This window comes from Pyrgilauda ruficollis, unplaced genomic scaffold (assembly GCF_017590135.1).
Source record: "Pyrgilauda ruficollis isolate IOZ18807 unplaced genomic scaffold, ASM1759013v1 scaffold24, whole genome shotgun sequence".
Classification (NCBI taxonomy): Eukaryota; Metazoa; Chordata; class Aves; order Passeriformes; family Passeridae; genus Pyrgilauda; species Pyrgilauda ruficollis.
In genome coordinates this window covers 12,653,233-12,678,177 of record NW_024523648.1, presented here as the reverse complement: position 1 = coordinate 12,678,177, position 24,945 = coordinate 12,653,233, and the positions used below count along the sequence as shown (strand labels likewise).

The following is a 24,945-nucleotide window of genomic DNA, read 5'->3' as shown; positions in this document are numbered from 1 at the left end:
TTTTCTACAGATGACCCTTTTTCCTTTGAATAAAACAAGCTGTCAGCAGCCAGTGTCACAATAGTCCTCAGTCCTGCTTCAGAGATGAAATCTGAACATTAATCTCCAAAATAAAGTATTTTATTATTTATGCAAAATATATAGTCGCCAAAAATAATTAGAATCCTTCCCCACCCAAGCATATCGTCTAAGATGTAAGAGAGAACAAGAAGTGGAAGTTGCAGATTATAATTGCTACTGGGCAGAACTTAAACAAACTTTCTCATATACTTCATGATTTCTTTAACTCCTGGATTATTTGGGGAGAAATGTTACCCTTTCAGTTTCTTGTGTCCATTCTTTCTCTGCTCTCTTTTACCCATCTTTCCCACAGTATAGTGTTTCAGGTCACGTAAAAAAGGTTTTCCACATTTAAGTTATTTGCATATGCCCTTGCAGACCAACAGTTTGATGGCAATTTGCTATCCACTTGCAGCCACAGACCTCTCACTTTGAACACCAGGAAGTGAAGGAACCATGCAAAACAGGATAGCAGCACTTGAATATTGTATTACCCATATAAAGATTAAATGCAATGGGCTATCAAAAGTAAGAAGGCTCTTAGGAGCATCAAAGTAAAAACAAAGGCATTATGTAAGGACAAATAAATCATTAATTAGATTGATAGAACGTACAACGGAAGAATTTTATTTCACCGAACTATAGACATATATTTGCAACAAATCTCTATGTAAACTATAGACACATATTTGAAAACAAATCTATATGTAAACTGTTGATCACCACATAATTTTCCTTATGTACTGATGAATTACAATCACAAATTTCTACCTATAAGTGAAAGTTTCACTGGCAGTCTGGCACAGTGGCTGTTTCTATAGATTTGTTAGACAACTTGGCCAGCAGTTCTGCAATTTCACATTTGAGTTCCTTCAAAATCTTGGTTGAATGCCAGCCTGCCCTGGTGATTTACGGGTATCTGTCTATTTGATTTAATTCTGTTTGGATCCGTGTTCCTAAAGCTGAAGGAAATGGGAGCAGGGACTTGAAGTAAACCGTCTTTGTCTCGGCCACATTGTCAAAGCAGTAGTTGTTGCCGTGCGATGTCATGGCTTGCCTCAGTTACCCACGTCCTTCCCCAGGTGTCAGTCACCTCTCCTTTCCCCACCCTTGACCCCTGCTGGGCACTGTCTATCAACCCAGAAATTCCAGACAGCATCAAGTGATTGGCAGGTTCAAAGGATGCTCTCAACCCCTTGGGGGACCACTGGCCCACCCAGGTGTCTCTCTCACCTGAGACCCCCTCCCCCCATACCTGGTTGGTGCTCCCTGGGTCCCCTCCCCTGCCCCTCTCCCCAGGTAAAAGGGTGAGCACAGCACGAGGTCGGGAGTTCTGTTGGAGTTGTTGCAGGATTCAGAGGCCATGAGGCCCAGAATGAAAAATCTGGATTAAAAACTCTCCATCAGGACCCACTCCTTCTTTCACCATTGCCTTAAAGGTTTCTCCAGCTCAGGGAGGCCTGAGGAGTGACCCTCTTCAACAGCAAGTTCCATCCCTAAGCACTGGAGCTCGGGACATGCCTGGACTTGTCCCCATGTGCTCATAGCTAGCCAGAGTGACTCTGGGGTGCAAAACTCCAAAGGTGCCACTATTTGGTTCAGCAGCAGAGACCAGACAGATCAAGGCAGTCCCGTTCAGTAATATTGGTAAAATCCAATAGTAGTGATATGTTAAAATGGAAATTTGTGGAAAAAAAACCTGATTCTATCCAGTCACCCTCATGCAATCAGCATTGTGCTAAAAACATTGGGCAGGGTAATGACAACTATCATAAAGGCAGTAGTGAGGCACCTTTGGATTTGCACATCTGTCAGAGCAATGCCTGCCTACTTATGAGATGACAAAATGAGCTAAATTAAGAATGATCAGGGAACCCCATTCACATTATTGAAGCTTCATACAGTAAGTGCAAGAGACAGGTGGCATAAGTGCTAAAACAAGGATGGAGAATGTGTGCTGCAGGGAATCAATCTACTGCATTAACGGCTAATGGCACACTCAGTATTTATCCATTATTTATCACATAAATGAGTATGTACTGTCTAGACTGCAGAGGTGCTTTCACAACTAGAATGACACTGATTACTGAAAATTAAAAAATGAGAGATGATCTTAATAAGTGAATTGCAAATGGTAACAAACTCCACGTGGTATATCTGCTCAAACTAATAACGGTGGGTTTTGCTTTGCTTTTATGAAAATTATTTGATCCATCGCTATAATTTTAGAGTTTAAAGAATAATGCAAAATCTGGAAAAAGGTAGAGGACTTAGGATGTAATCACTTCCTGCCACTATCACATACTTTCATTTGCATGCATACTCTTCATTCTGAGATGCTTTTTGTTTGCTTTAATATTCTGTTCATTTATTTATTTTCCCTTTATACTTACTGGTACATTAGTAAAAATGAAGAATATCTGCTCACACTGAGAAAAGAATTCTGTTACTCACCATGTACTATGTTCCAGTTGTGGCATAGAAACCATACTCTATGCATTGTTTTTAATGTTTTAATGATACCAGAACACTGGCCTTGAGTAAGTTACACGAGCTCAGGATTGATCATGTATCATTATCAGTGGAAGTTGCATCATTACATTCAGAAGAAGAAGCGTCAAATTTTCACCTGAGACCCACTGACAGTATTAAAATTGGAAAAAAAAAATTAGATGGTTAGTTGAATCAGGAAACTTAGAGATTAGTTCTAATAAAAGTAGCACAAGGTTTTTTAGGCATGCTAATTTGTTAAGGAAGGATAGAAGAATGATATCAAATAAGTGAAAAAGAAGCCCTTAAGTGTTCCTACTATATTAAACATCTTAAAAAGATGACTTCTACATTAAGAGAATTTTGTTCCTAGATACTTACGTAACCATTTAAAATTTATACTAATGCTAAATGTTAGCTATTTGCATTCATCTGCATTACACCCTATCCTCACCACAGACCAGGAATTCCCAAGAGACAAATTATTATATCTTGCAGTTGATAAGGTTTTTAACTAGGTATGCTGGCCCTGAAAGAAACCTGTGTACTTCGTCCATGTGAATCCATCATAGCTGGTCATAAGCATCAAACTGTTGTCCTGCAGTGAATCCCTTACAAGGAAAATAGACACATTTGGATATGTTTTCTGTGACAAAGTGAAAATATAAAATTTCGTCAGCTGCCATCAGAAATGTCTGAAATTTTAAAAATCCCTATCTCCAATCATTTCTGGAAATATCCATGATATAATTTACTCTGATAAGAAGGATATATGTTATATTAAAATACCAACAACAAAAAACCAAACAAACAAAACCAAAATACAAAACCCTCTCAAACCCAGAATTGCCTAGGTTAAGAAAACATAGAGGACAGTTTCATGATTAATCTAAATCAGCCAAAATTAAATGGAGTATTACAAAGATTTAGACTGTGTTCTGAATCATAGTGTGCCATCTGGGCTGCTCATAAATTATAAAGCTGGCTAGGCCAGTGGCTGCATAAGTTCATGCAAGGCTTGCAGATGCTTGAGAATAGATTGTAATTTTTGTAAAATGTTCATAAACAGGATTTCTTCTCCCTCATTCACATGAATATTTTGGTTAAAAAATTGCAGTCCTGTGCATTTTTAATTATCCCTAGCAGTTGTACATTACTAGCATAAATAGTCAGATTTACCAGTTAATGTACTCCAAAAAGGCACCTAAAGGCTTTCAAAGGTATCTTAATTATCATATTTACAGTTTCCAGGGTTACTTCCAGCAAAGACATCCTAATTCAACCTCTCCTGGTTCATTCAATTGCACTTTATTAGCTAGTAACTATACTGCTAAGACTTATAGTAATGCTGCTCCACATCTGCTTTAACTGCTGTCTCTCCATGATGCATATGTGAAATGGACACATTGTGTTCCTTCTATAAACAGAAAAAAAAGGCAAAGTGACTTGTGGCTAGTGAATCTGAGCTTCATGGGCGGGAGCTCTGGCAGCCAAACATTTCCCATGGATATTAAGTACCAGTTTTTCTTTGCAAACACCTATTTTTCCAGTGTGTCCTCTGCAGTGGTGATGAACATTGTGCAACACTGCTGTCATCCAGGAAAACAAGGATTATGATTATCTCATTCACTTGTAGAGAAATTCCCATGATTTATCTTGAATAGTTTTAAACTGTTCTAATTTTTATTTTTGTTTTAGCAAGTGGGTAGCAATAATCATAACATGAAAAAAGGTATTTGTAAGAAAGTCTGAAGTAATTTCAGTGTGTTCATTTATTCCCATTTGCATTTGTGGCGATTTACCTAAGAGCTCAAATATGCAATTACTGGTTTCTTTCTGCAGGTTGGTCTCAACCTCCTGCTTCTCCCTTCATTTTCTCCTTTAACACACATTATCTTTCCATCCTCTGCAATTAATCTCAAATGACCATCAGACTATGAAAACATACAAAGCTGAACAAACAGTGGAGAAAGTTATTCATGGTTGTTTCCCTAAACTCAGTTTGCAATTCACTTTTTGTGTCACACCAATATGTGTGTTTCCTTCCCTTTTTACTTCCATTTTGAGGTTTCTATTGTGGATTTTTTTTCAAGATCATTTTAAGAGAGGCTTTTAGTTATGGAGATGCAGATACATGGCAGATTAATAAGTGAGGAAATTATGGGAATAGTTTTCTGTCTACCATTTCCACAGTGGCTTTGTGTGTCTGAGAACAAGATTTGAAAGAAGGCTGGAAGAGTGTAAATTAGTGAACGGGGAAGGAGTTTAATCCATCAGCATAGCCATGAACTAAAAAGGCAGGAAAAAAAAAATTATGTTCCAGAGGCATGAAGATACCTTACCCGAAGATTTCTTGATGTTGTTCTTATTTTCCAGAGTATGAAATGTTTTTGATAAACAGACAGGAAAAATAAAACAAAATGAAACAAAAAAGCATCAGTATCCAGGAAAACCATCCTATAGAACCATCTGTAGTGCAATATCATCACAGTAAGATGGAGACCCCCTGCCACTGTTAGCCCAGAGAAATGTGAGCCTTCAGCAGCAGATTGCATCAATGGGAAGGACACACACTGAAAAATGACAGTTTCCACAAGTTGTGTGAAAGACATTTTGAGGATGAGCACTAGAATAAAAAATTAGATAGAAAAAGAGCTTCCAGCTGGTGACAGAAAGAGCTTGGTTGCTGCTGTATTGTCTGGCAGAGAGCAGAAAGCCAGAAGTGTGGCATTCTGCTGAGAGTCATTCCTATCAAGAGAGGAGGAATTGGCAACGATCAGCATTCCCTGCACGGGGGCTAGCAGATGATGGGAGGCACCTCCAGGTTTGCTTGGCAGCCCAAACACAATACAAGCTTCTGCAAAAGCATCAAAGCAAAAAAAATCAGTTGAAAAAACTGGGCATGCCAAGTCTTTGAGATGGATATTTAGCCACTCCTGTCCTTGCTAGCCACTGCTGTCTCTCTGCTACTGAATGAAACACCCTCTCTGTCCTGGCTGTTGTGTTAGATGTGTATTACCACCCTCCCTTATCAGCTAAATCTTACTGCAGCTGAACCAGACAATTTTGTCATTCACAATAGAAGATATTTTATGTTTACTCTATTTTCCAGTACTGCCTATGAGTTGGTTGTCACAGAAAAAATAACATTGTTTGTTTAAGAAGTTTCTGTATTTTTTAGTATTTCGTGTTTCCTCAGAAGTCCAGGATGTAACTGGGTGAAGTAAAGTTACATATTTATAATTTCAAAATAAATTAAGAACTAATTGCTGAGATGAACTTCAGTCAGGACACAAGACATAAGGTTTTACTAGTCCAGAATTATGAATAGGAATTTGGGGTACCGACATGGTGCAAACAAATAAGTCTACAACTTCTGATGGGCAATTTCAGGGTAGAGATTTGTTCCAATTCAATTAATAAAATATACATGTAAAGTCTCCAGCACAACTTAGCAATTATATAACTTTTTTTTATGCAAGCAATGCTACAAAAGTGGTGTGGAGCACCACTCCCATTCCTTCTTATCTTAGTAACTCCTTTGGCCAGGTGTTCAGAGGAGGTAGCACAGTGATGTACTTAGGGGATTTAAGAGAAATTATTTTGACATCAGAGAAATTATTTTAACAATCAACAATTTAATTTATTGTCAATGTTAAATCTAATAATTTAAACTAATAATTAAAATTAGCAATTTAAATTAATTGTTAAAATTACAAATTAACAACTTTTAATCTAGAAAGTGCAGGTTGACTTGGTGAGCTATGCGTTAGTCACTAAGTGTAAATGCAAATGTACCTCCATTTACACTAACACATCACATCAACCTGTTGAGGTTGGAAGGGACCTTTTGAGAACATATTGTTGAATCCCCCTGCTCAACTGGGGTCAACTACACCAGATTGCCCAGGACCATGTCTAGATGGGTTTTAAATACCGCCACAGATGTAGAATCCACAGTCTATCTAAGCAACCTGCTCCCATGAGCAACCAGTCTGAGGGTAAACAGCATTTTCTTACATTCAGATGGGATTTCATGTGTTTCAATGGTTACTAGTAAAAATTCTTGTGCCAGGATTGACTTCTATCAAAAGAAGAGAAGGCAGATCCTTAGTGTGCAGTTCCACACAGGGTTAATTTTTCTGGTGTTACAATTATTTGTGGAAAATTGGTTTGTCTTCATTTGTGCATTTTTAATGAATTAGAAGCTAACTCATATTTCCCCATGGCAAACAGTTCTGTTTTTTTACTGCTCACTGGTATTCCTAAACAACAGTGCATATCCACCAAGGTTAATTAACAGCAAGGTTATGGGTTCAACCCCTGTATGAGCCATTTACTTAAGAGCGGGACTTGGTGATCCTTGTGGGTCCCTTCCAACTCAGAATATTCTGTGAATCTTTTGACCCCAAGATTAGCTCAGTTGGTTAGAGCATGGTGCTAATATCCAGCTCATTCCAAGAACTTGACAATAGCTAGATGTAGTGTAAGGGATAAGTTCTTAAAACAGAACAGCAGATAATTTATAACTGTGCACTGCATGTTCCTAACCATTTCCCAAAAGCCACATCCTTCTGTGGGACTGCATGCTGCAGCAGGAGAATATTTGCTCTGGTTTACAGAGGGCCATATGATCTGTGGGCAGGTGGAATACTCCCAGTCAGTAGCACACTTCTGTGCCTCAGGGCCTGGTACCTGCCTTCCCTTTCTGCCCTAACTAATGTATGTACTCTCTGATGTACTCAACAGAAAGTATATGAAACTGAGATATTCAATCCTAACTGAGAAACAGCTTTGTTACATACAAACTATTTGATCCAAATGTGGAGAAAAGCTAATCTGCTTACACAGTCCCTGCATCACTTACACATTCAAAATTCCTGATCTGTACAATAAGGTTTTTTCTTTATAAAATCATCCCTTTGGGGCACTATAATCTAAGAGAGAAGATGAACATAGTGAGTTTTTTCACTCATTTCATCTTTATAGCAAGAAAGTTCATGTTTTTTCAGGATAAAGCCAAGTCTAACTTACAGAGAGGATAACTCAATTTCCACATACCCCAAGCTTTGTTTCACTAATCTCCTGGTTATCTCTGCTCCAGCTTTTTTCTCCATTGTTAAATACATATAGACAGATATACAGTACAATATGCAGTACAAAATATGCCAAATTAGTAACTTCATTGTAGTTCTTAAAGCTAAATGTGAAGGTAAATTGGCAATAATCAGTCATCGGAAAACGAAGCAGTTCCATAAATCTAGACACTTTGCTCTTTATACCAGGTATGAATGCAGTCTTTTAATTTTTATTATCTTTTTTCCTCCATCCTTCAATCTTTATTACATAGTTAATTTATAGCTTTATTCAAAGTAAATGAAGAAATAAAATGTTGCTTAAACTTTATTAGTACTTTTAATAACAGGCCTAGTTACAGCATTTGTCTTTACCAAACATTTTGAGTTGAATCCTCCCCTGATACATGAGGCCATTTCCTCCCCAAATGGTACTTCATTCAACTGAAGAGCTACATATTAAACACATACATTAACTGAGAACATTTCTAAAAACTCTTCTCTTAGGCACTGAGAAGGTTTTTCAACAATTTCCTCTTGATTTTTAACTTGCATTGTTTCAGTAATTTCACTTATGTTCCTCACAAGAAAGCTTAATTTTCGCATGTCTGCTTATGTGAGAGTCACACTCCCACACATCCAAGTACTTACCTTGGCACAGTTTGTACTCTATGCCTCAGATATTAGAAATTGCAGTATCAGGTGCATCATCATGAGTACATTGTGTTGAGGCTGTATTACCAACTTCCTACAAGTAAAAGCATTTGTTATTATTACTTTTTTCATTATTATTATCATTATTTCATTATTATTATCATTATTATTATTATTATTATTATCATTGCTTTGGAGGGAAGTGTTTGTGGCATAATTCCTTGTAGACAACTAATCTGCATTTAAAGCAATTAAAGAAAGGCCCATTGTGGGCCTCTCTCCCAGATAATTCACCAATAGCTTTTGATATTCACAAAATAAAATGCTGTTCAGAAATTCAAATGTCATTTGTTTAAAAAATGGAAAGCAAACAAAACCCAAAGCCATCAAAAAAATCCCCAAGCAAAACAAAAAACAAAACAAAACAAACTCCCCCAACCAAAAAAAAAAAAACAAAAGAAAAAAAGAAAAGACAAATCCACCAAATATTCCTTCAACATTCTTATTTGCTAGTCTGCCTACAAAAGATCAAAACTTGGACTCCAAGATGTTATGTTTTATTCTGTCAAGGTGCCAAGTAGAAAGAACACCATGCTACTCATTTTATATAATTGGATGGGAACACCCCCCCCCCCCGCTTTTTTTTTTTTTTCCACTCAGTTCTCTGACAGATTTTTAGGCATCTTGCTTCCTCCCCTGTAGTAGACAGCCCTCCCATCCCAGACACACCAGCACTTTGAACTCTTTCTCCTTTCTAATGCCATCTCTCCTCTCAACTGGATGACAATTATGACCTGTGTCAAAATCCCACTTTCAAGTAAATTCACAGTATGTGGCTTATGAAAATTGAGTCTTTTCACAATTTACATACAAACAAGTATTTAATCACTGGAATCTGAAAAATGACAGGGTAGCCCTGGATATCTGACTTTGCATGGTTAAAATCCACCTAACAATGATTTAAGCATTTAATCCAAAACCTGAAATGTAAACATGCTACCAAAGTACCAAAAAGTTTCATTCATACAGCAATGTAAAGGTCAAAGCAGTAAACTTCTAAATTTTACTTTGCTGGAAAATATTTAAGACCAAATCCAAAGGAAAATAAAATCATTTGCAGACCAACTTCAACAACAGTCACAAAAGACTTTGCTGCTTGTTTCTCAATAAACAGAGTATGAAATCCATAGCAGCACATACAGATTAATGACAGCCTCCAGCCTAATCTAGTCCTTATTAGAATACTGTACAGAAAGTCAACAGATACTCATTTAGAAAGGACACAGGCTCAAAGGACCCACCCACAATGTTCTTATGCTTCCTTTCAAATGTAGGAATTAGAAATGCATAATAAAGAAGAATTATTGACTAAAGACTAATAAAGAAGAGTTTTTGGCTGAGCCTGGCATGATAGTTAGCCTGCCTTGAGACTTTCTTCACTGAAAGAAAAAAAAAATGGGGAACAAGACTGTTATAATGTACAACATTCTGCTTCATTTAGACTTTCACCTTGACTTACAAGGCTTAGTTAAAGCTTTTCTAATGAGGTTAAGATTTTCTGTGAGCCTTGCTGAGATGTCTGTTGAAGAGTGAAGAGTAAAACTGAAGAACATTCAAATGGGGCTCCAAAATGCCTGGGTGGCTTTTCAGTTTTAAAAAAATTTTGGGGTGCTGTAACCATGGAGACTGTTTAACCTACAGACAACAAAAATGCAAATTGCTAAAGGTGGCTGCCATGTAATGTTCAGTGAGTGTTAGTGTCTGCAGTGCCTCATTATTGACAGAGAGATGATCAAAGGAGTGAGTTCCTGTATACTGCAGGAGGTGGTGCAGGAGAAAACTAGGGGATGGGCTGCCTAAGGCTTACACAGCCCCAAACTCTTGCTGTCAAGAGGCTGATCACAACGATGTAGAGTTCTGCACAGACTAACTTTCCTTTGAGAGCTTTTGCAGCTTGACACAGTTTCAGAAAGCAAGCTGGACTCCTTTTGAATAAACCAAAACAGAAGATGTGCTCCAGGATTTCACTTAATGCACCTCAGCCACTAATGAATATTCACAGGTCCAGAGAAGTGAATCTTCCTGCATGCATACAGAACAGACATCAGGCCCCCACCAGCAACTATGCTGCTTTACAGACTCCCTTCTGTTGGGTCACACTGATAATGTCACTGGGCTGGTCTCCTGTTGTACTCCAGACCACTACATTACACTCAGGTGACTCTCACACTGCACCTTGAGACCTCAGGGAGACTGCAAGACTTTTAGCCTGCAAGACTAAAACACATGCCACAAACATGGGTAATGTGCCCAAAAACAAGCCCAATGTGCTTGCTGGGTCTGTGAACTGATGGATAAGATTACCTAAAGCATGTGGTGCTAAATTCATGCTTCGTATTTCTAGAGGATTCTTTATACATTCATACATATGACATACAACTCCTCTGCATAAGGAGAAACCTTGAACAGTGCTAAATTCATTGAGGATAGCTGCTAGCATGTGTTCTCCTAAAAGCCCTTCATTTTTGCAGAACTTGACCACAGTTGATATCAGATGAAAAGGCTTTGACTTTACTTAGTGGAATAGAAGCAGGGAATGCATTGCACAATCATTGATTCTTTTTGCCTTCCAGTAGCTTAACTATGATAAAGCACCTTATTGTTCAAATATTTATTTCCTAAGACAGATGTATGGAGATGGTTTTTTATAGAAGTGATTTGTCTATCCAAGCCCAGACATCGCTGCTCGTGGGTTTTTTCCCCTTTAAAATAACTTTTCCAGATAGTGGAGCAATTTAATATTTACCCTGCAATCAAGCGCCTTGAGAGCTTTTTTTTTTAAGGTGTAGGAGTCTAAAACATGAGCCCTCCTTGATTTCTCCTAATATCGAGGATCCCTGTGGTGGTCAAACCTCTGCTGACAGGACAGAATCACAGAATCACAGAATATGTCAGGTTGGAAGGTACTACAGTGGATCATCTGGTCCAACTTCCCTGCTCAAGCAGGATCATCCTAGAGCACATGGCACAGAGCATTGTGTCCAGATGATTCTCAAACATCTCCCGTCAGGGAGAATCCACAACCTCTCTGGGCAACTCTGTTCCAGTGCACAGTCACTCACACAATAAAGTTCTCCCTCATATTCTGGTGGAACTTCCTGTGCATCACTTTCTGCATCTTGCCTCCTGTCTTACTGCTGGGCACCACTGAGCAGAGCCTGAATACATCTTCTTGACACCCTCCCTTAAGATACTCCCAGACATTGATGAGGTCCCCTCAGTCATCAGTTCTCGAGGCTGAACAGGCCCAGCTCCCTGAGCCTTTCCTTGTAAGACATGCTCCAGTCTCTTGGTACGATGTCCCAGGGCGTCATGCCTTACAATGCTGGTACTTCATTTCAACCCACGGATCAGGAGGTTCCCATCTCACAGGCTTGTAGGCATTGGAGAGCCCACTTCTAGCAAACGTCTGTGTGCAATGAGTGGAAGGTTCAGGAACACAGAGGGCAAAACAAACGCTTTGCCCGGCGGGGCCGCTGTGTGGACACACGAAGGGTACGTACACAAGCGGGGCACGGACACACGAAGGGAGCCCTGGAGCGGCAGACAGGGCGCTCAGCCAGAGCCGCACCCCCTCCGCGGCCTCTCCCGGGCGTCCCCGGCCGCGCTCCCGCCCGGGCCGCGGGGGGGTCGCTGCGGGGCCCACACGAGACGCAGCGTTCCTCGGAGCCAGGCAGTTACCGCCCGTAACTGCTGACTCATTGTAGCTCTCGCTTGAAAACCGGCGGGCAGCCGGGTTCTGCAATTAACTTGTGCTCACACTGGCGTCCCTCCCCTCCCTCGGCAACGGCCCGGCCTCCTCCGGCCCGGCCCGGACGCGGAGCTGAGGCTCGGGAGCGCGCCGAGCCCGCCCGGCTGCCGCTGCCGCCCGGCGCTGCGGCCCCCCTGCCNGCCGCACGGCGCGGGCCCTGCGCTCCGCCCCGGCCGGGGCCGCGGGGGCGCTCGGAGTCCCGCCCGCACGGCGCGCACACACACACAGGGATACACACACACACACCGGGCCACACGGACACACACACGCGGGGCACTGGGACACAGGCACAGGCACACGGAGGCGCACCCCGCGCCGCAAACATGGCGCTGGTGCCCTGCCAGGTGCTGCACGCCGCCATCCTCCTGTCCTATTGCTCCATCCTGTGCAATTACAAGGCCATTGACATGCCCGCGCATCAGACCTATGGAGGCAGCTGGAAATTTCTGACCTTCATAGACCTGGTAAGTGCCCCCGGCGGCGGCCGTGGCCCTGCCCCCTCCCTCGGGCTGCCCGTGGAGCGGCCGCGGCCCGGGTGCATCGCGGCCCCCGGCGCTCGACGGCTTCGCCATGCGGTGACCTTAAAGCGGGGCGGCGACATGGTGGGGCTGCGGGGCCGGCCGTGAGAGGAGCCAGCCGGACACGGCGGAGCCGGGTGGTTTGAACGGAGACAGGCACGGACAAAGCCGAGCGGCTGCTGCGTGCAAGCGGCCGTGGGGAAGGTGCGCCTGACGGCCTGCCACCCGTCCCAGTGCTGATGATGTGTTTCGCCTTTTCTAATGGCCGACAGTGAACACCAGAACCTGCCGGCCCAGCATCTGGCTCCTGTGTGCTGTCAAAATAAAATATATGTCTTGCTCCTTTTGGCCCTTCTTAGGAATCCATCCGTGACAGGTGCAAGTGTGTCAGTGATGCAAAAAGAGCCAGGCAACTCCAACTTGCCAGATCCAGTTAGTTTTGGTTGCAAATCCATAAACGAGTGTATGAAATAAAAGACATGTCATTTCATCATATTTCTTCATAAGGGTCCAGATCTGTAAGAGTCACCAGCATGCTGGCCTGCTGGAGAGCACCAGGTGCTAGTCAGGACTATTTTTAATCTCAGCTTCCTAGGCGTACTGCCCCCACAACAAGTGCTCCTTTAGTGCAGGTGGGAGGAGAGAGGGCGGGAGGAAGAGAGGAGATGGGAGGAGAAACTCCGTTTCTGGTTCAGAAATATGATAGCCAACTTGCACCTAGTACCTAGATCAAAGTACTTTTTTTCTTTTTATCCACGGTGTAACTAGGTGAGAAATTTTGCGGTTCCAACTCACTGAAAAGTCCCAAAATGCAAGTATTTCAGTGCCTCCCACTGATAACACCTCTCTCAGAACTTCATTGTAGATTCACAAGTACTGCTGCAATATATTGCCTACATGCATGGTACTGACTCAGTAGGTTGAGTTTGTGGGCTTGGAGACCAAAGACTCAAACACTCATAGCCAAGCAGGTCAAATGTGCAAATTTCTGTATCAGGTTTTTGTTAAGGTTCACTGAGGTCTGTATTTTATTTGCAGAGGAGAAGCATCTGCTGTATTTTTCACTTAGCCAGGGTAAATTTTTTTTGCAGGTGCAAAAATTTGCTGGAGCTCTGAGGTTCCACAGCAGTAACTAGTGCTTTTGCTGCAACTCTAAATTAGTGTCTTAAGGCTTGATGGTTCTCTGGAGGACAAACTAGAATCTGTGGTTTTTACCTTTCGGGTTGCTGAACAGTACTGTCTGTAATATTGGTTAATAGAAGTTAAAATAAAATCCCAGTAAGTTAGGGGGGTAGCTGTTGACTTCAGTTGAACTGGAAATGAACCAGCCAAAGCTAAAAGCTGATAATCTCTTTGAGTCTCCTTCACGTCTTTCTCTTTTCTCCTGGCCCTGACAGTTGCTTGAGGACTAAGTCAACCAGGGGTGTCATACAGTGAAAATTTAACTGTAAATGATAGTCATCATTTCCCAAAAATTATAGCCTTGTAAATGGCAAGTTCACGTGGACTTTTCCATCAAAGCATGTACATGGTCCAGGCTACTTCTGTCAGGGCTCAAAAGGTCATGGTAAATATGTAGTGCTTTCTAAAATAGCTAGAATAGTTATCAACTGCAGCTAGTTATTTCTGTCCTGTAGCTAATAGTTGTCATGTGTTTCTCATAGTCAAGCCCAGTAGTTGAGAAAAGATTTAGCCATTTCTTACAGTGTTCAGTCCTTCAAAATAACACACAATTCCATCACTTGAACGCCTTTCTCAGTGACTAGCCAGCATGCAGAGCTCTCCACTTGCTGATGATATTTCTTTATGTCCAAATGGCCCTGCCAGTATCTTATGTAAGCAAATGTATCTTTCTGTTCCCTGGGACAGCTAGGAGATTTGACAAAACAAAACCAGTTAGATTCCCGAGGAGGATACCAGGAGGCATAGTTGGAGGATGTTAGGCACATTTCCAAAATCCTGTGTCTTGACTAAGTCTCGAAAAGCTCTTCCATAAGTTTCAGTTTGCTCAGCCATGTGCACTGTTCCTGTGTCAGTCACATTCAAAGGCTGTCTAGACAAAATATCATCAATGCCAGAGTCTTGGCAGACGTGTTCTTGCTACAGATTGTACCTCCACAAACAGAGATTTCATCTTTGACATCACAGAAGCACGTAGAAGTTCTTTCTGCTTCCAAAAACTGCTACCAGTTTTTGAGAAAAGTCAGTTTATTCCTTTAATCTGAAAAGTAATTTGGAATTTTTTCCAACTGTCCATTTGCAAAGGGATGTTTGTTCCAGTCTCAGCATCCGTAAATCTCTTGGCGTCTTAAATAGCCAGTTTTGTAGAGGTGCTGTGAGAAATGATTTACAGTTATCAGCAGGTATTATACTTTTGAACTGAATTATGAAAATCTAGTAGTTTGGACTCTAAAACATGGGGCAATAAAACATTATAAGTGTATGCAGTGGCTTGAACAGTAGACTTTGAGCCCTCACACTGTTCACAGAAGTTGAGCATTATGAGAAAGTTTTTTAATACAAATGTAATGTCCATGTCGATCCAAAGTATTTTGGATGTTCATATCTAAGTAGTGTTTTGGATACCAATGTTCATCCCTAATCTCTTCTGTCCTTGAATTAGGAAAGAAAACAAGTGCGACCAAAGAATTTTAACTGCTGTCATTTTGATGACTTACTATTTTTTTGCAGTTGCAAGTCTGATGGCAAGATTCCCTAGAACACCTGTGACAGTGGAGTATTTTTCTGGTTTATGAAGCAATGCACAGGCAGTATATTTTGACATTACATTCAAGATGCTCCCGACTGTTGCTACTAACAGTAATATTTCCACTTCAGCCTTTCTTCTTCGTATATAGACGTGGTAGATACTTACCCTGCTTTTTCAAAAGGTGGTAAAGATACCTGCCTAGTACCTATGTATTCAAAAGCCCATACAGAAAAGACAGTAATGTTTTCTTTGTCATGTATAGAGTGGAAAACCAAGGTATACAGAGGTAAAAAGTCGCCAAAATCAGTTGGTGGGCCCAGCAGATGGACTTATGAAACTGAATATTCAGGCTAGTTCAAAACTACGTGTTGCTTTCATTTAAACTCAAAACACAAACCAAGCCCTGAGGTTAGTTCCTGTGAAAATGACAAAGAATTGGATTCAGATGGGATATTTCAAGAAATGGGCCTAAAATGTCTTGTATAGCTGCCTTTGTTTAACTCAGATACACAATTTTGTGCTTTAATAGTGGAATGCTGCAGGACAGCACTGTCCTGTGCTGTATCCCACAAATACATTGTTGAGCCTCATAGCTGAAATTTAAGTTAGGCCAGAAATGATGCCAGCAAAGCTGATTCTTTGCAACAAGTTTGTCATCTCATATAAATCCCTCAGAAGTTTTCCTCATGCGTTGTATAGGTACTTGAAGTAGCTGAGTTAAAGATAATAATACTTGGTCATCCTGCATACACTGCAATCACACACCTGCCTTTATAAATACACATTTGTTGAGGAATCCATTGCACCAACTCATTTAAAATTTGCTATTGCGTTTTATTCTTCAGTTTCTCTTGGATTGCTTACTTTTTTTGGGAGAGGAGGCAAAATTAAATAGAATTTGTCTTCTGGAATAAAGTGGAGAGCCTGTGGGTGCCAAAAGAAGACCAAATCTACTTGTTATGTTTGGGGTTGGTAAAAATTAGCAGAAAAGTAACTTAGAGTTGTAAGTATGTATCTCCTTAGTAAGGGATGTGCTGGTCTAAATAGCTTCTAGTTTTCATTGTGCAGTTTCTTTGGAAACCTTACTCCTCAAAGAAAGTAGAGTAAACCAAGATACAAGTGCATACATATTAACAAATTTATGGGTTTTTGGTTTTGTATTTTGTAATCTTAAGATTATAAGATATAATAAGATTATAAGATCACCCTGATAGGCAGCACAGGGTAGTTACAGAGACAAAATGCAATGCCAAATTTTTGGAAGCAGTCTCAAGTGTTATGTTTTATGATTAATCATCATAAAATTAATAGTCCCATTTTGAATATCAGAATATTAACCTGGGTATTCCTATGATTTGATTCAGCACAGCCAAAGCTAGAGAGGAACAGATTTTGCTCATATATAAATCTGCCTGACGTTATACATTTATTATTCTCTTGAAAGAAATAGCAGGATGTCTGTGTGAACTTTTTATACATTGCCTGGGAGATTGAGTTCTACAAAAAATAGGTATGTGCTCTGTTCTCAGCACAGATTTTTTGCCAGTAAATGCTGTGTTTTTTTCCAGAAAACATCTTTAGATTTAGTTTGATTAAGTTCAAATAAGTGATCAGAACTTATATCCTTGTCTCTGAAAACTTTCAGAGGACCATGTTATCAACAGGACTGGAAACTCGAGCTCTTAGACTTATAATTTACTTAATTAGTGTATTAGTTATTAAGTTATATGAGATACAGTTACTGGACAACAAAAAATGGTAGCAGTTTAACAAAGCGCAGCTAAAAATTTTTGGTCAGTTGTGCCCAATTTGGATTTAGTTGAGCTGATAGGAAATAAAAGGACCAGAAAATACTAGAGGCCAAAAGTTTCAGAATTAAGGAATAACAAACGATACCATTGGTGTATTATTTGAAATTGAGTGAGTTTCGTTGCTAACTGTATGGATTCCACTTGCCACAAGCAGAGGACAAAAGTGAAAACACATTCCATACTCTATGGAATATAACTATGACTCTTTTACAGGATTTTCCTTAGTACAATAAATTTCACCTTATGATGTCCTTTTTCATAATTTGTAAAGTTAGCCTGATATGCAAGTGTTTTATGACTTTTGAGTGGAAAGATTCCAGAAGTAAACCAGTAAAATATTACTATGCATTATTCTCCGTAGTAATTAATCATCATATCTAAAAACCTCTGTGGTGTTCCAGAGAATACAGTCAATGGAGAATTTATCAGTGTACATAGAAAAGGATTGTTTTTTAAGGAATAACAAGATGGGGTTTCTTAATGATATTTAAGGTATTTGAGAGAAAAGGTAACAATATAGGTAGGAGAGCCTTTTAAGTATTTCAGAGCTTTTTTTCACTCTTCGGTTGTTAAAATGTCTGGGTAAGAGTAATGTATAGTGCTGTTGATGCAGTAATAAAAATGTAATAGTGTCAACCTTCTTTATTCATAGATCCGTGTTTTCCATTTGCTGTTGGTAGCGCTATTACAAATTGAGTGGAATTTGAGCACTACATTGAAGTGTTGTGTTTTCACATTGTATTAGTCTGCCTCTATTTTACAATTGGACTTAAGTATGATGTACATTTAATTTGGGAATTCTCAGGGAAGTTATGGCTATCTTGAACTATTTGTGTTGGCAATTGGGTTGGCAGTGTAAAGCAGGAGAGGGGAAGAGAGGAAAAATTGGGATCACTTTCCGTGATGATAGATTCAACTAATGTCAGTAATGTTATTTTAGAACTTGGAGTGGGTAAGTGATACGCAGCAGTGCTGTGTCTTACAGAGTGTACAGTCTGTAGAGTTTTGCCAAAAGAGTTTCAAATGATGACAACTTCAACAAATTGGTTTAGTAGTCTTTTGGTTGCCCTTTGAAAAAGTTAAGTTGTCTAACAGTTGAATTGTTTAAAATTTTATTACAGTGGTAAGAATAATTCAGATAATCTTATATGCCTTCATATGGCAAAATTGTTTTAAACAATTATTTTAAATAAGGACAACATGTCTAGTGTTCTACATTAGTGTTCCTCGTGAAGTCATTTGGGTTATGAGCTGTCCTAATCCATTCTGAATATAAGTATTTAAAAATTATTTAATCAATGTATTTTTGACCTTATATTTGTGTTATGGTAATGCAGCCATGTAAGTTTATACAAGAAATAGATTCTGGAAGATTGACCTTCTTAAGTTGTAGTAAAGATCTATATAACCTATCAAATAGTATTCTTAACTAATATAGAAAATTTCAAACTTAGTGTTCTAAAATTTATAAATAAATATATTTGTAATAAAAATCAAATAACACTTGATTTTTTGCAGTTACATGAACATTAGGATGTACAAGGACTTGTAGGGTAGATTGCCATGTGGGTAGTTGCTTGCTTTGTCCTTAGGCTGAGAAAGAATATATCATAATATACCACTGTACAACAGATCTGAAGTTGGCCTATAAGTAAAAAAAAAGCCTCTATGAAATACAAAACCTTCATATTCCACAGTTATAAGTTTGAAGATTTGAATAAAGTAAAACAATAGAATGTAATAAAGAAAAAATAGGCAATTCTGCAGTCCGTTGAACACAATATATGAGATTCATTGTGAAGAATTATGCTGAGTGTGTATTTGCCTGAACAATAAAAAAACAATAAAAAAAATCTTAGATTCCTTCTATTAGATAAAGTATTTTCTGTGCTGCAACCTTCCATATCTAATAATAGCTTTTGTGAGGGCCTGCATATCCTAATGCAATATTTAGAAAACATTTTTCTAATTGTGCTACTTTAATATAGTCTCTGATGTTGGGTGGAGCTCATTGTGGGTGGAGAATTTGTTGTCACTTGGAGCTCTAATTGCTAATGCAATTCCAGACAGTAAATGTATAAAAGATCACCACCAGTGACAGGTTAGTATGCTTTCTGCAGAATTCAAGAGTGAAATAAATATTGGTGTATAAGCAAATTCACATTGGATATTTCTGTATTTGAAATAAAAGTGATGTTATTGCTTGCAAAACACTCATGCAAAGCATCAAAGTCTTTTCAGTGTAGGTTTTTGGGATTTTTAAAGTATTTGAATCTGAGGCCTAGTCTTCTCATCTTGATGTTCCACTATATGTATGTATATATAGATAAATATGGCATGAAAGGTAGAAACAAAATTGACAATTGACTTATTTTGTAGAGCAACTCTTTGAATGAGTGAATATAAAAAGCTTTCATCCTTCCAATGAAAGCTTTTTCAAATTTTGCCTTACTTGCCAGCATTTATTTACATTAAATGTAAATGTATAATTACATTTTCCCCGTATTGTATTTTCCAAGGCTCTGAATTTGTTATTAGTCTTCAAAGCTTTGCAGGCTTTGTTCCATTACTCTTACTATGTATAATGCAAGATTTTTTCAACTCGTATAGTTAAATATGCTACCACTGAAAAAGCTGTGTTTAACTTCAGTGGATGGAAAAGTTAACCCAACTCTGAAGAAAAAAAAAACCTGTTAGAAGCTTAAATAAAGCTTCCAGACTTTTCAGACAGGAAGAAACTATAAGTTAAAATTTCTAAGCATGTGTTGGTAAGGCTTAAAAACAAGCTCCTCTCCCAATTAGAACTGTGATTAAGTTTTTGGTTTCTTTTTTAATATTGCAAAATTGCTTTTGTGCTGCAAATTTTAGGGATTCTCTTGGTTCTTATTTTCCCCTAGCATTATGTAATGCTAGGGGAAAATAAGAACCTGATTTTCATTTATATGAAGGCTTCTTCTGGCAACATAGCTAAATCCCAATTTTCCCTTGAGAGTTTCAAAGTACCATTTGAATGCCTCTAGTTGCATTCCCTGAACATCCTGTCTTGCCACTGCCCATACAAGCATCCACTTTACAGTAGGTTTTCCAAACAAACATGCCAAAAGGTGCAGTTGTAGAATAATTTCCACTTTAATCTGTTTGTAGCTGACATGGTTCAAGTGTTTTTGCTGCAGTTGTCTGTCAGGTTAGTTGTTTTAAAGTGCATGAGGACTCTGCAGTGTAGCCTAAAACAAAACTAGTATTGCTGCATTTTTGGTGTCCTGGTAAAGTAGAATAGAATGTGCAAGAGAGCAGGATGTAAAATCCCTCACTAATTCCTTCCTTACTTGTAAAGCAACGCACAAGGGGTAGTGGGTTTTTGCAATTAATTGGTCCAACTGAAACAATTTAAGAGGCTGAATCTTAACTCTACAAATGCTGCCAGACTCTTCACACTCTTTGAGCTGCTTGTGCAGGGTGGGACCTAGCTGAGAATTTAAATTTTAATCTATTAGGGATTGATTGGCTCGTTTTTGGTTTCAGGCAGTCCTGTCTGTATTTGTATATTTTTTAAACCTAGGAGTTTGTGTACCTGTGGGCAAATTTACTTTTTTCTTCCCTATGTTTGTGCATATTTTATAATGTGTCTTGAAGCCTTCTGGTCCTGGCAGCACATAAGTAATAAATTGTTATTTATTATTATTGCTAATATTATTAGCATTCAGCACAAGTGGGAGTTCCACATGCAAAGTACAGGTGGCATATGTTCCTAAATGTATTTGATCAGATGCAAAAGGAAGAAAAAGAAACTGCTGACTTGAACTGCTGCTATATGAATTGGTGAAATGCAAGAATACAAAAGGAATGTTTTCCCTGGGAGGTGCTTAAACGCGTGCCTGTGAAATTGGTGGAAGCATTTCAGACAGCTGATGCTGGGGCAAGTGGCTGATCCTGAGGCACGTCAGTGGGGCCCTTGCCCATAGGGAAGACACAAGTTGTTTATGGCCAGTGCTTGCGCAGGCTCAGCCGTGTAAAGAAAGGAAGTAGGGAAGTGATGGAGAAAAGGAATCGGACATGACAGCACTTTGTACCTGGGGCGCGTAGGTGACAGAGTGCACCGTGCCGACCAGTCTCGTGTTGTGACAAACTGGTATTCAGGTATTTGACTGCCGGCTATGAGGACAAAGTGAGGGAAAGCAAAGGGTGGAGATGCAGGGTGGCTGGTATTTATTGGCTAAACCAGCATGTGTTAGCTCCCTCAGACTTCCCTCCTTTCCTTTTCCTCTCTGTCATTTCTTCCTCCCACACAACACACAGTCTCCCCACACAGCCCCCCTGGCTGGGGGCACTGGTGCCACAGCACCACTTCTCTGCACATACGTGTTTGGCTTAGCATGCTCTGCTCAGCGCAGGGTGCTTGCAAAGCTTGTCCCTAGTTGGAAGCCATATGCGCTGACAGATGCAGAGGTCCCCAATTGCTGTTCACTTAGGCTTACAAACAAACGGAGACTCCGTGCTGTGAAAACTTTCTTAACCTGGGTTTACTTGTTCTATCTATGTTCCAAGGACTGTGCAGCAGACACAATTGTCTGCATTCCAGTAGGTCCCAGGCAGTGAGTCCCAAGAAAGCCACTGTGAGTCACAGTGGAAACCTCTGCTGTGTATAACTGCATGGCACTGTACTTCTAAACTGGACATTCAGGAGGCTGGAGGGGGTTTGGTGTGTTCAGGTTTGGGTACACATCTTCGCGTACGTTTGTTATAACAGTTATTTACCTATGCTGCATGTAATTTATAAAATTTATAAATTTATTTACCTATGCTGCATGTAATTTATAAAATACCAAACTGTCATAAAAGCTGCTCTGTTCCATAGCCTCTCCATATGCTGTGCACGTCTCAGGGTAAATTGGTCTGCTACTACTGAAGTCAGTTTAGGTGACCAATTAATGAACAATAGGTCAAAGATTACAACTTTCAAGATGCTGTTCAAGTTTTTCAGTGTCGACTGTAGAGGACAGGAGAGACCAGACAGCTTTTGGGTTAGCTGTTTCATGACCTACCATGGCTAGAAAGGGATATTCCTGCATTTATTAAGGAGTTAATGATCTTTCTAATTCTAATATATTATTATAGAAGATTATCATTCAAATCTCCTTTACTCATTGCCAGTATAATTTCAGAAGCTAGACACCTCTGGTTTTCCATAGATTGTGTTCTCTGCTTTAAAGTATATGTCATTTCAGGCTAAGTTTTTTTTTTCTTTTTGTCATGGTTTGAGGCAGAAGCTACTCACAATTATTACCAAATATTACCAAAATACTTCAAAGCTGTTTTGTTCCCTGTTAATTACAAGGCTGAGTTCAAATGATGATGATTTTATGACAATGCATTTTAGAAAAGCGTGGAGGGACCTCTTGTTACTTTGAGGATTCGGACCAGTGGGATCTGAACTTCTTAATTTCTAAATTCGACCTGCAACATAAAAGCAAAATATGAATGTTCTTGAGGGTGTGCAAGGGATGACTCTTTTCATCCACTGCTGGCTTTGTCAGTGAAAGTGCTGTCCCTTTGCCCTGATCCATTTGTGCCCCTTGTCACCCAGTCAGGCTCCTCAGTTACAAGCTGCTGTCAGCTATCAGTATATTTTCTGCCTTTTTTTCCTTACAGGAATTCCCCTGTTCGATATCTCTTCCCCTGTTCTAGTATCTTCTAACCCAGCATCTCCTTGATCTTTCAGCTCTGCATCACAGTTCCAATTGCACTCCCAGTGCTCTTCCAGAAGCCTGTGTTTTCCTGTCAAGTGCCGCTTTTCTTACCCCATGTACTCCTTACACTCCTTCCCCACCATTCACACATACTGTCTTTCCTCCCAGTGCATTCACTTTCATATATTCTGCGTTCTCACCCTGTCCTCCCCAAATACCAGACCTACTCAGTGTCATTCATTCTCTTGTGTTTTTAAAGCACCTTGTATAGACCCAAACCAATAAAAAATAAGCCATCTTCCATTAGAAAAACTTGATCTTGGTGTGGTGTGACCTTAAATAAACCAGTTTGGAAATTATGCTGTTACATAAGACTCTTAGCTTTGCTTTCTGTTTTTGAACAAGTTTTTAAGCATCCTGGTTACAGGAAAAAAAAAGCCTGTAAGTGTTAAGCATAATGGATCATGATCCTAATGTTTATTATGGTGTTAAAATCTTGTCATTTCTTGGTAGTCTGCCATTCAATTTTTTTATGATAAAATTTCCAATTCAGAAGCAGGTCCTTGAAAAAAACTGACATTTAATATGAAAAATCAAAATTATGTACAGAATCGGCAATAAGTATTTATTCTGACATTTTCCATCTTCGTTTTTTGTAATGTACTTGTTTCAAATGAGATGCAGAAATTATTTAAATTGTATATTTCCTAATAAGAAAACTTGTCTCTTAACAATCATCGTGAGGTTTGAAATCTACTACCTTCAGTGAAATGAACAAAAATGTTTTTGAACATTGCTTAGCTTTTCAGCTGTTAATAGAAGCAGCTTCTTTTTTTTTTTTTTCATGTTTTTTTTCATGTGAACATATACAAGTACTTATACCTTGTTTGTAGGTGCAAATTTTGACTGTATGCAGACACACCTGGTGCAATTTAGGAGTAAGGAAAGAGAGAAATGTACATTTCACAGCGGTAACCTTCTCCTCAAACCCACATGAAAACATACTCATTTTTGTCAGGGGTTACCAGATGCAGACGAGCCTGCCATGGCTCCACTCCCCCATTTCCAACCATAAGCAAGGCTGAACACATGCCCAGTGGACACATACAAATACAGACATGTAAAATCAGGTTGCCTGTAATCCAGGTCAATACAAATGAAATTCTGATTGAACTAGGTGATTTAGAGTCAATATCTGTTAAGATATGTCAGCCAGGATGTCAGGTGATGTTTGGAACAAGGAATGCTCAACATATGACCCAGCTAGAGTCTGTATCCTGCCTGTTTAGCCTTCCTGTGCTGAACACAGGGCTGGGCTGCAGTCATGGTGCTGCGTTCTGATGGGAGCACTTTGGTCTCCATGTCACTTCTGTCGGAGTTTAGCCCTACCACAGGACCTACATGTGCAGCACATCCCTAGAACCGGTGTTTACAACTTCCTTGTGATAAAATGTCTCAGGAGGTCAGTGCATCTCCCAAAAGTCCAGATCTACAGGGGTATTTTGATATTACTTCCAACAGCTAATGGAAAGGTAGCAAAGATCTCGATCTACAGGGGTATTTTGGTGTTACTTTTGACAGCTGATGGTAAGGTATTCTCTCTCTATTATTCACATGTTCTGCCTGGTTTGCACAGGAGTTGAGGTCAGACTCCCGGTTCTGGGAGATACAAAGCATCCACATATGCATGTGACTTAGAAATATGTGATTTTTCAGCACATTGTAAGATGAGACATAAAATATTGAAGGAAGCTTTTTTCTGTTTTTTTTTTTTTTGTTTGTTTGTTTGTTTTTTGTTTTTTGTTTTTTTTTTTTTCCTAATGCCTCTTCTGGTATGATTGTAAATTTAGAAATCACGAATTTGTTCCAGATGGGAAGAAAAAAATGAATCTCACAATTTCTTGTGAGGAAAAAGATTTAGAAAAAGTATTTCAAAAATCATGGTTTCAGAGCAGTTGAACTGATCAAGTGAAAACAAGACGTTTGATTGTCTTCATTGAAATACTTGGACAAAACGACGTTACAAAGGAATCAGCCATTGCAGTGAGAAACTGTTATTCAGAAATATTTTGTCAGTGGTAATGACTTAATCATAAATATTACCTTATTTCATAGGAATTATACCTGTG

At 39.4% G+C, this 24,945-nt stretch overlaps 1 protein-coding gene across 1 annotated transcript in view; it reads left to right on the top strand.

Moving 5' to 3' along the window:
• Positions 1-12,251: 12,251 nt before the first annotated feature.
• AIG1 (androgen induced 1) overlaps positions 12,252-24,945 on the top strand; it is a 123,682-nt gene continuing 110,988 nt past the window's right edge. Inside the window, exon 1 of the mRNA XM_041470119.1 lies at positions 12,252-12,554. Coding sequence (XP_041326053.1) covers positions 12,414-12,554 — 141 coding nt within the window. The 5' untranslated portion in view covers positions 12,252-12,413. The remainder of the gene's footprint in view (positions 12,555-24,945) is intronic.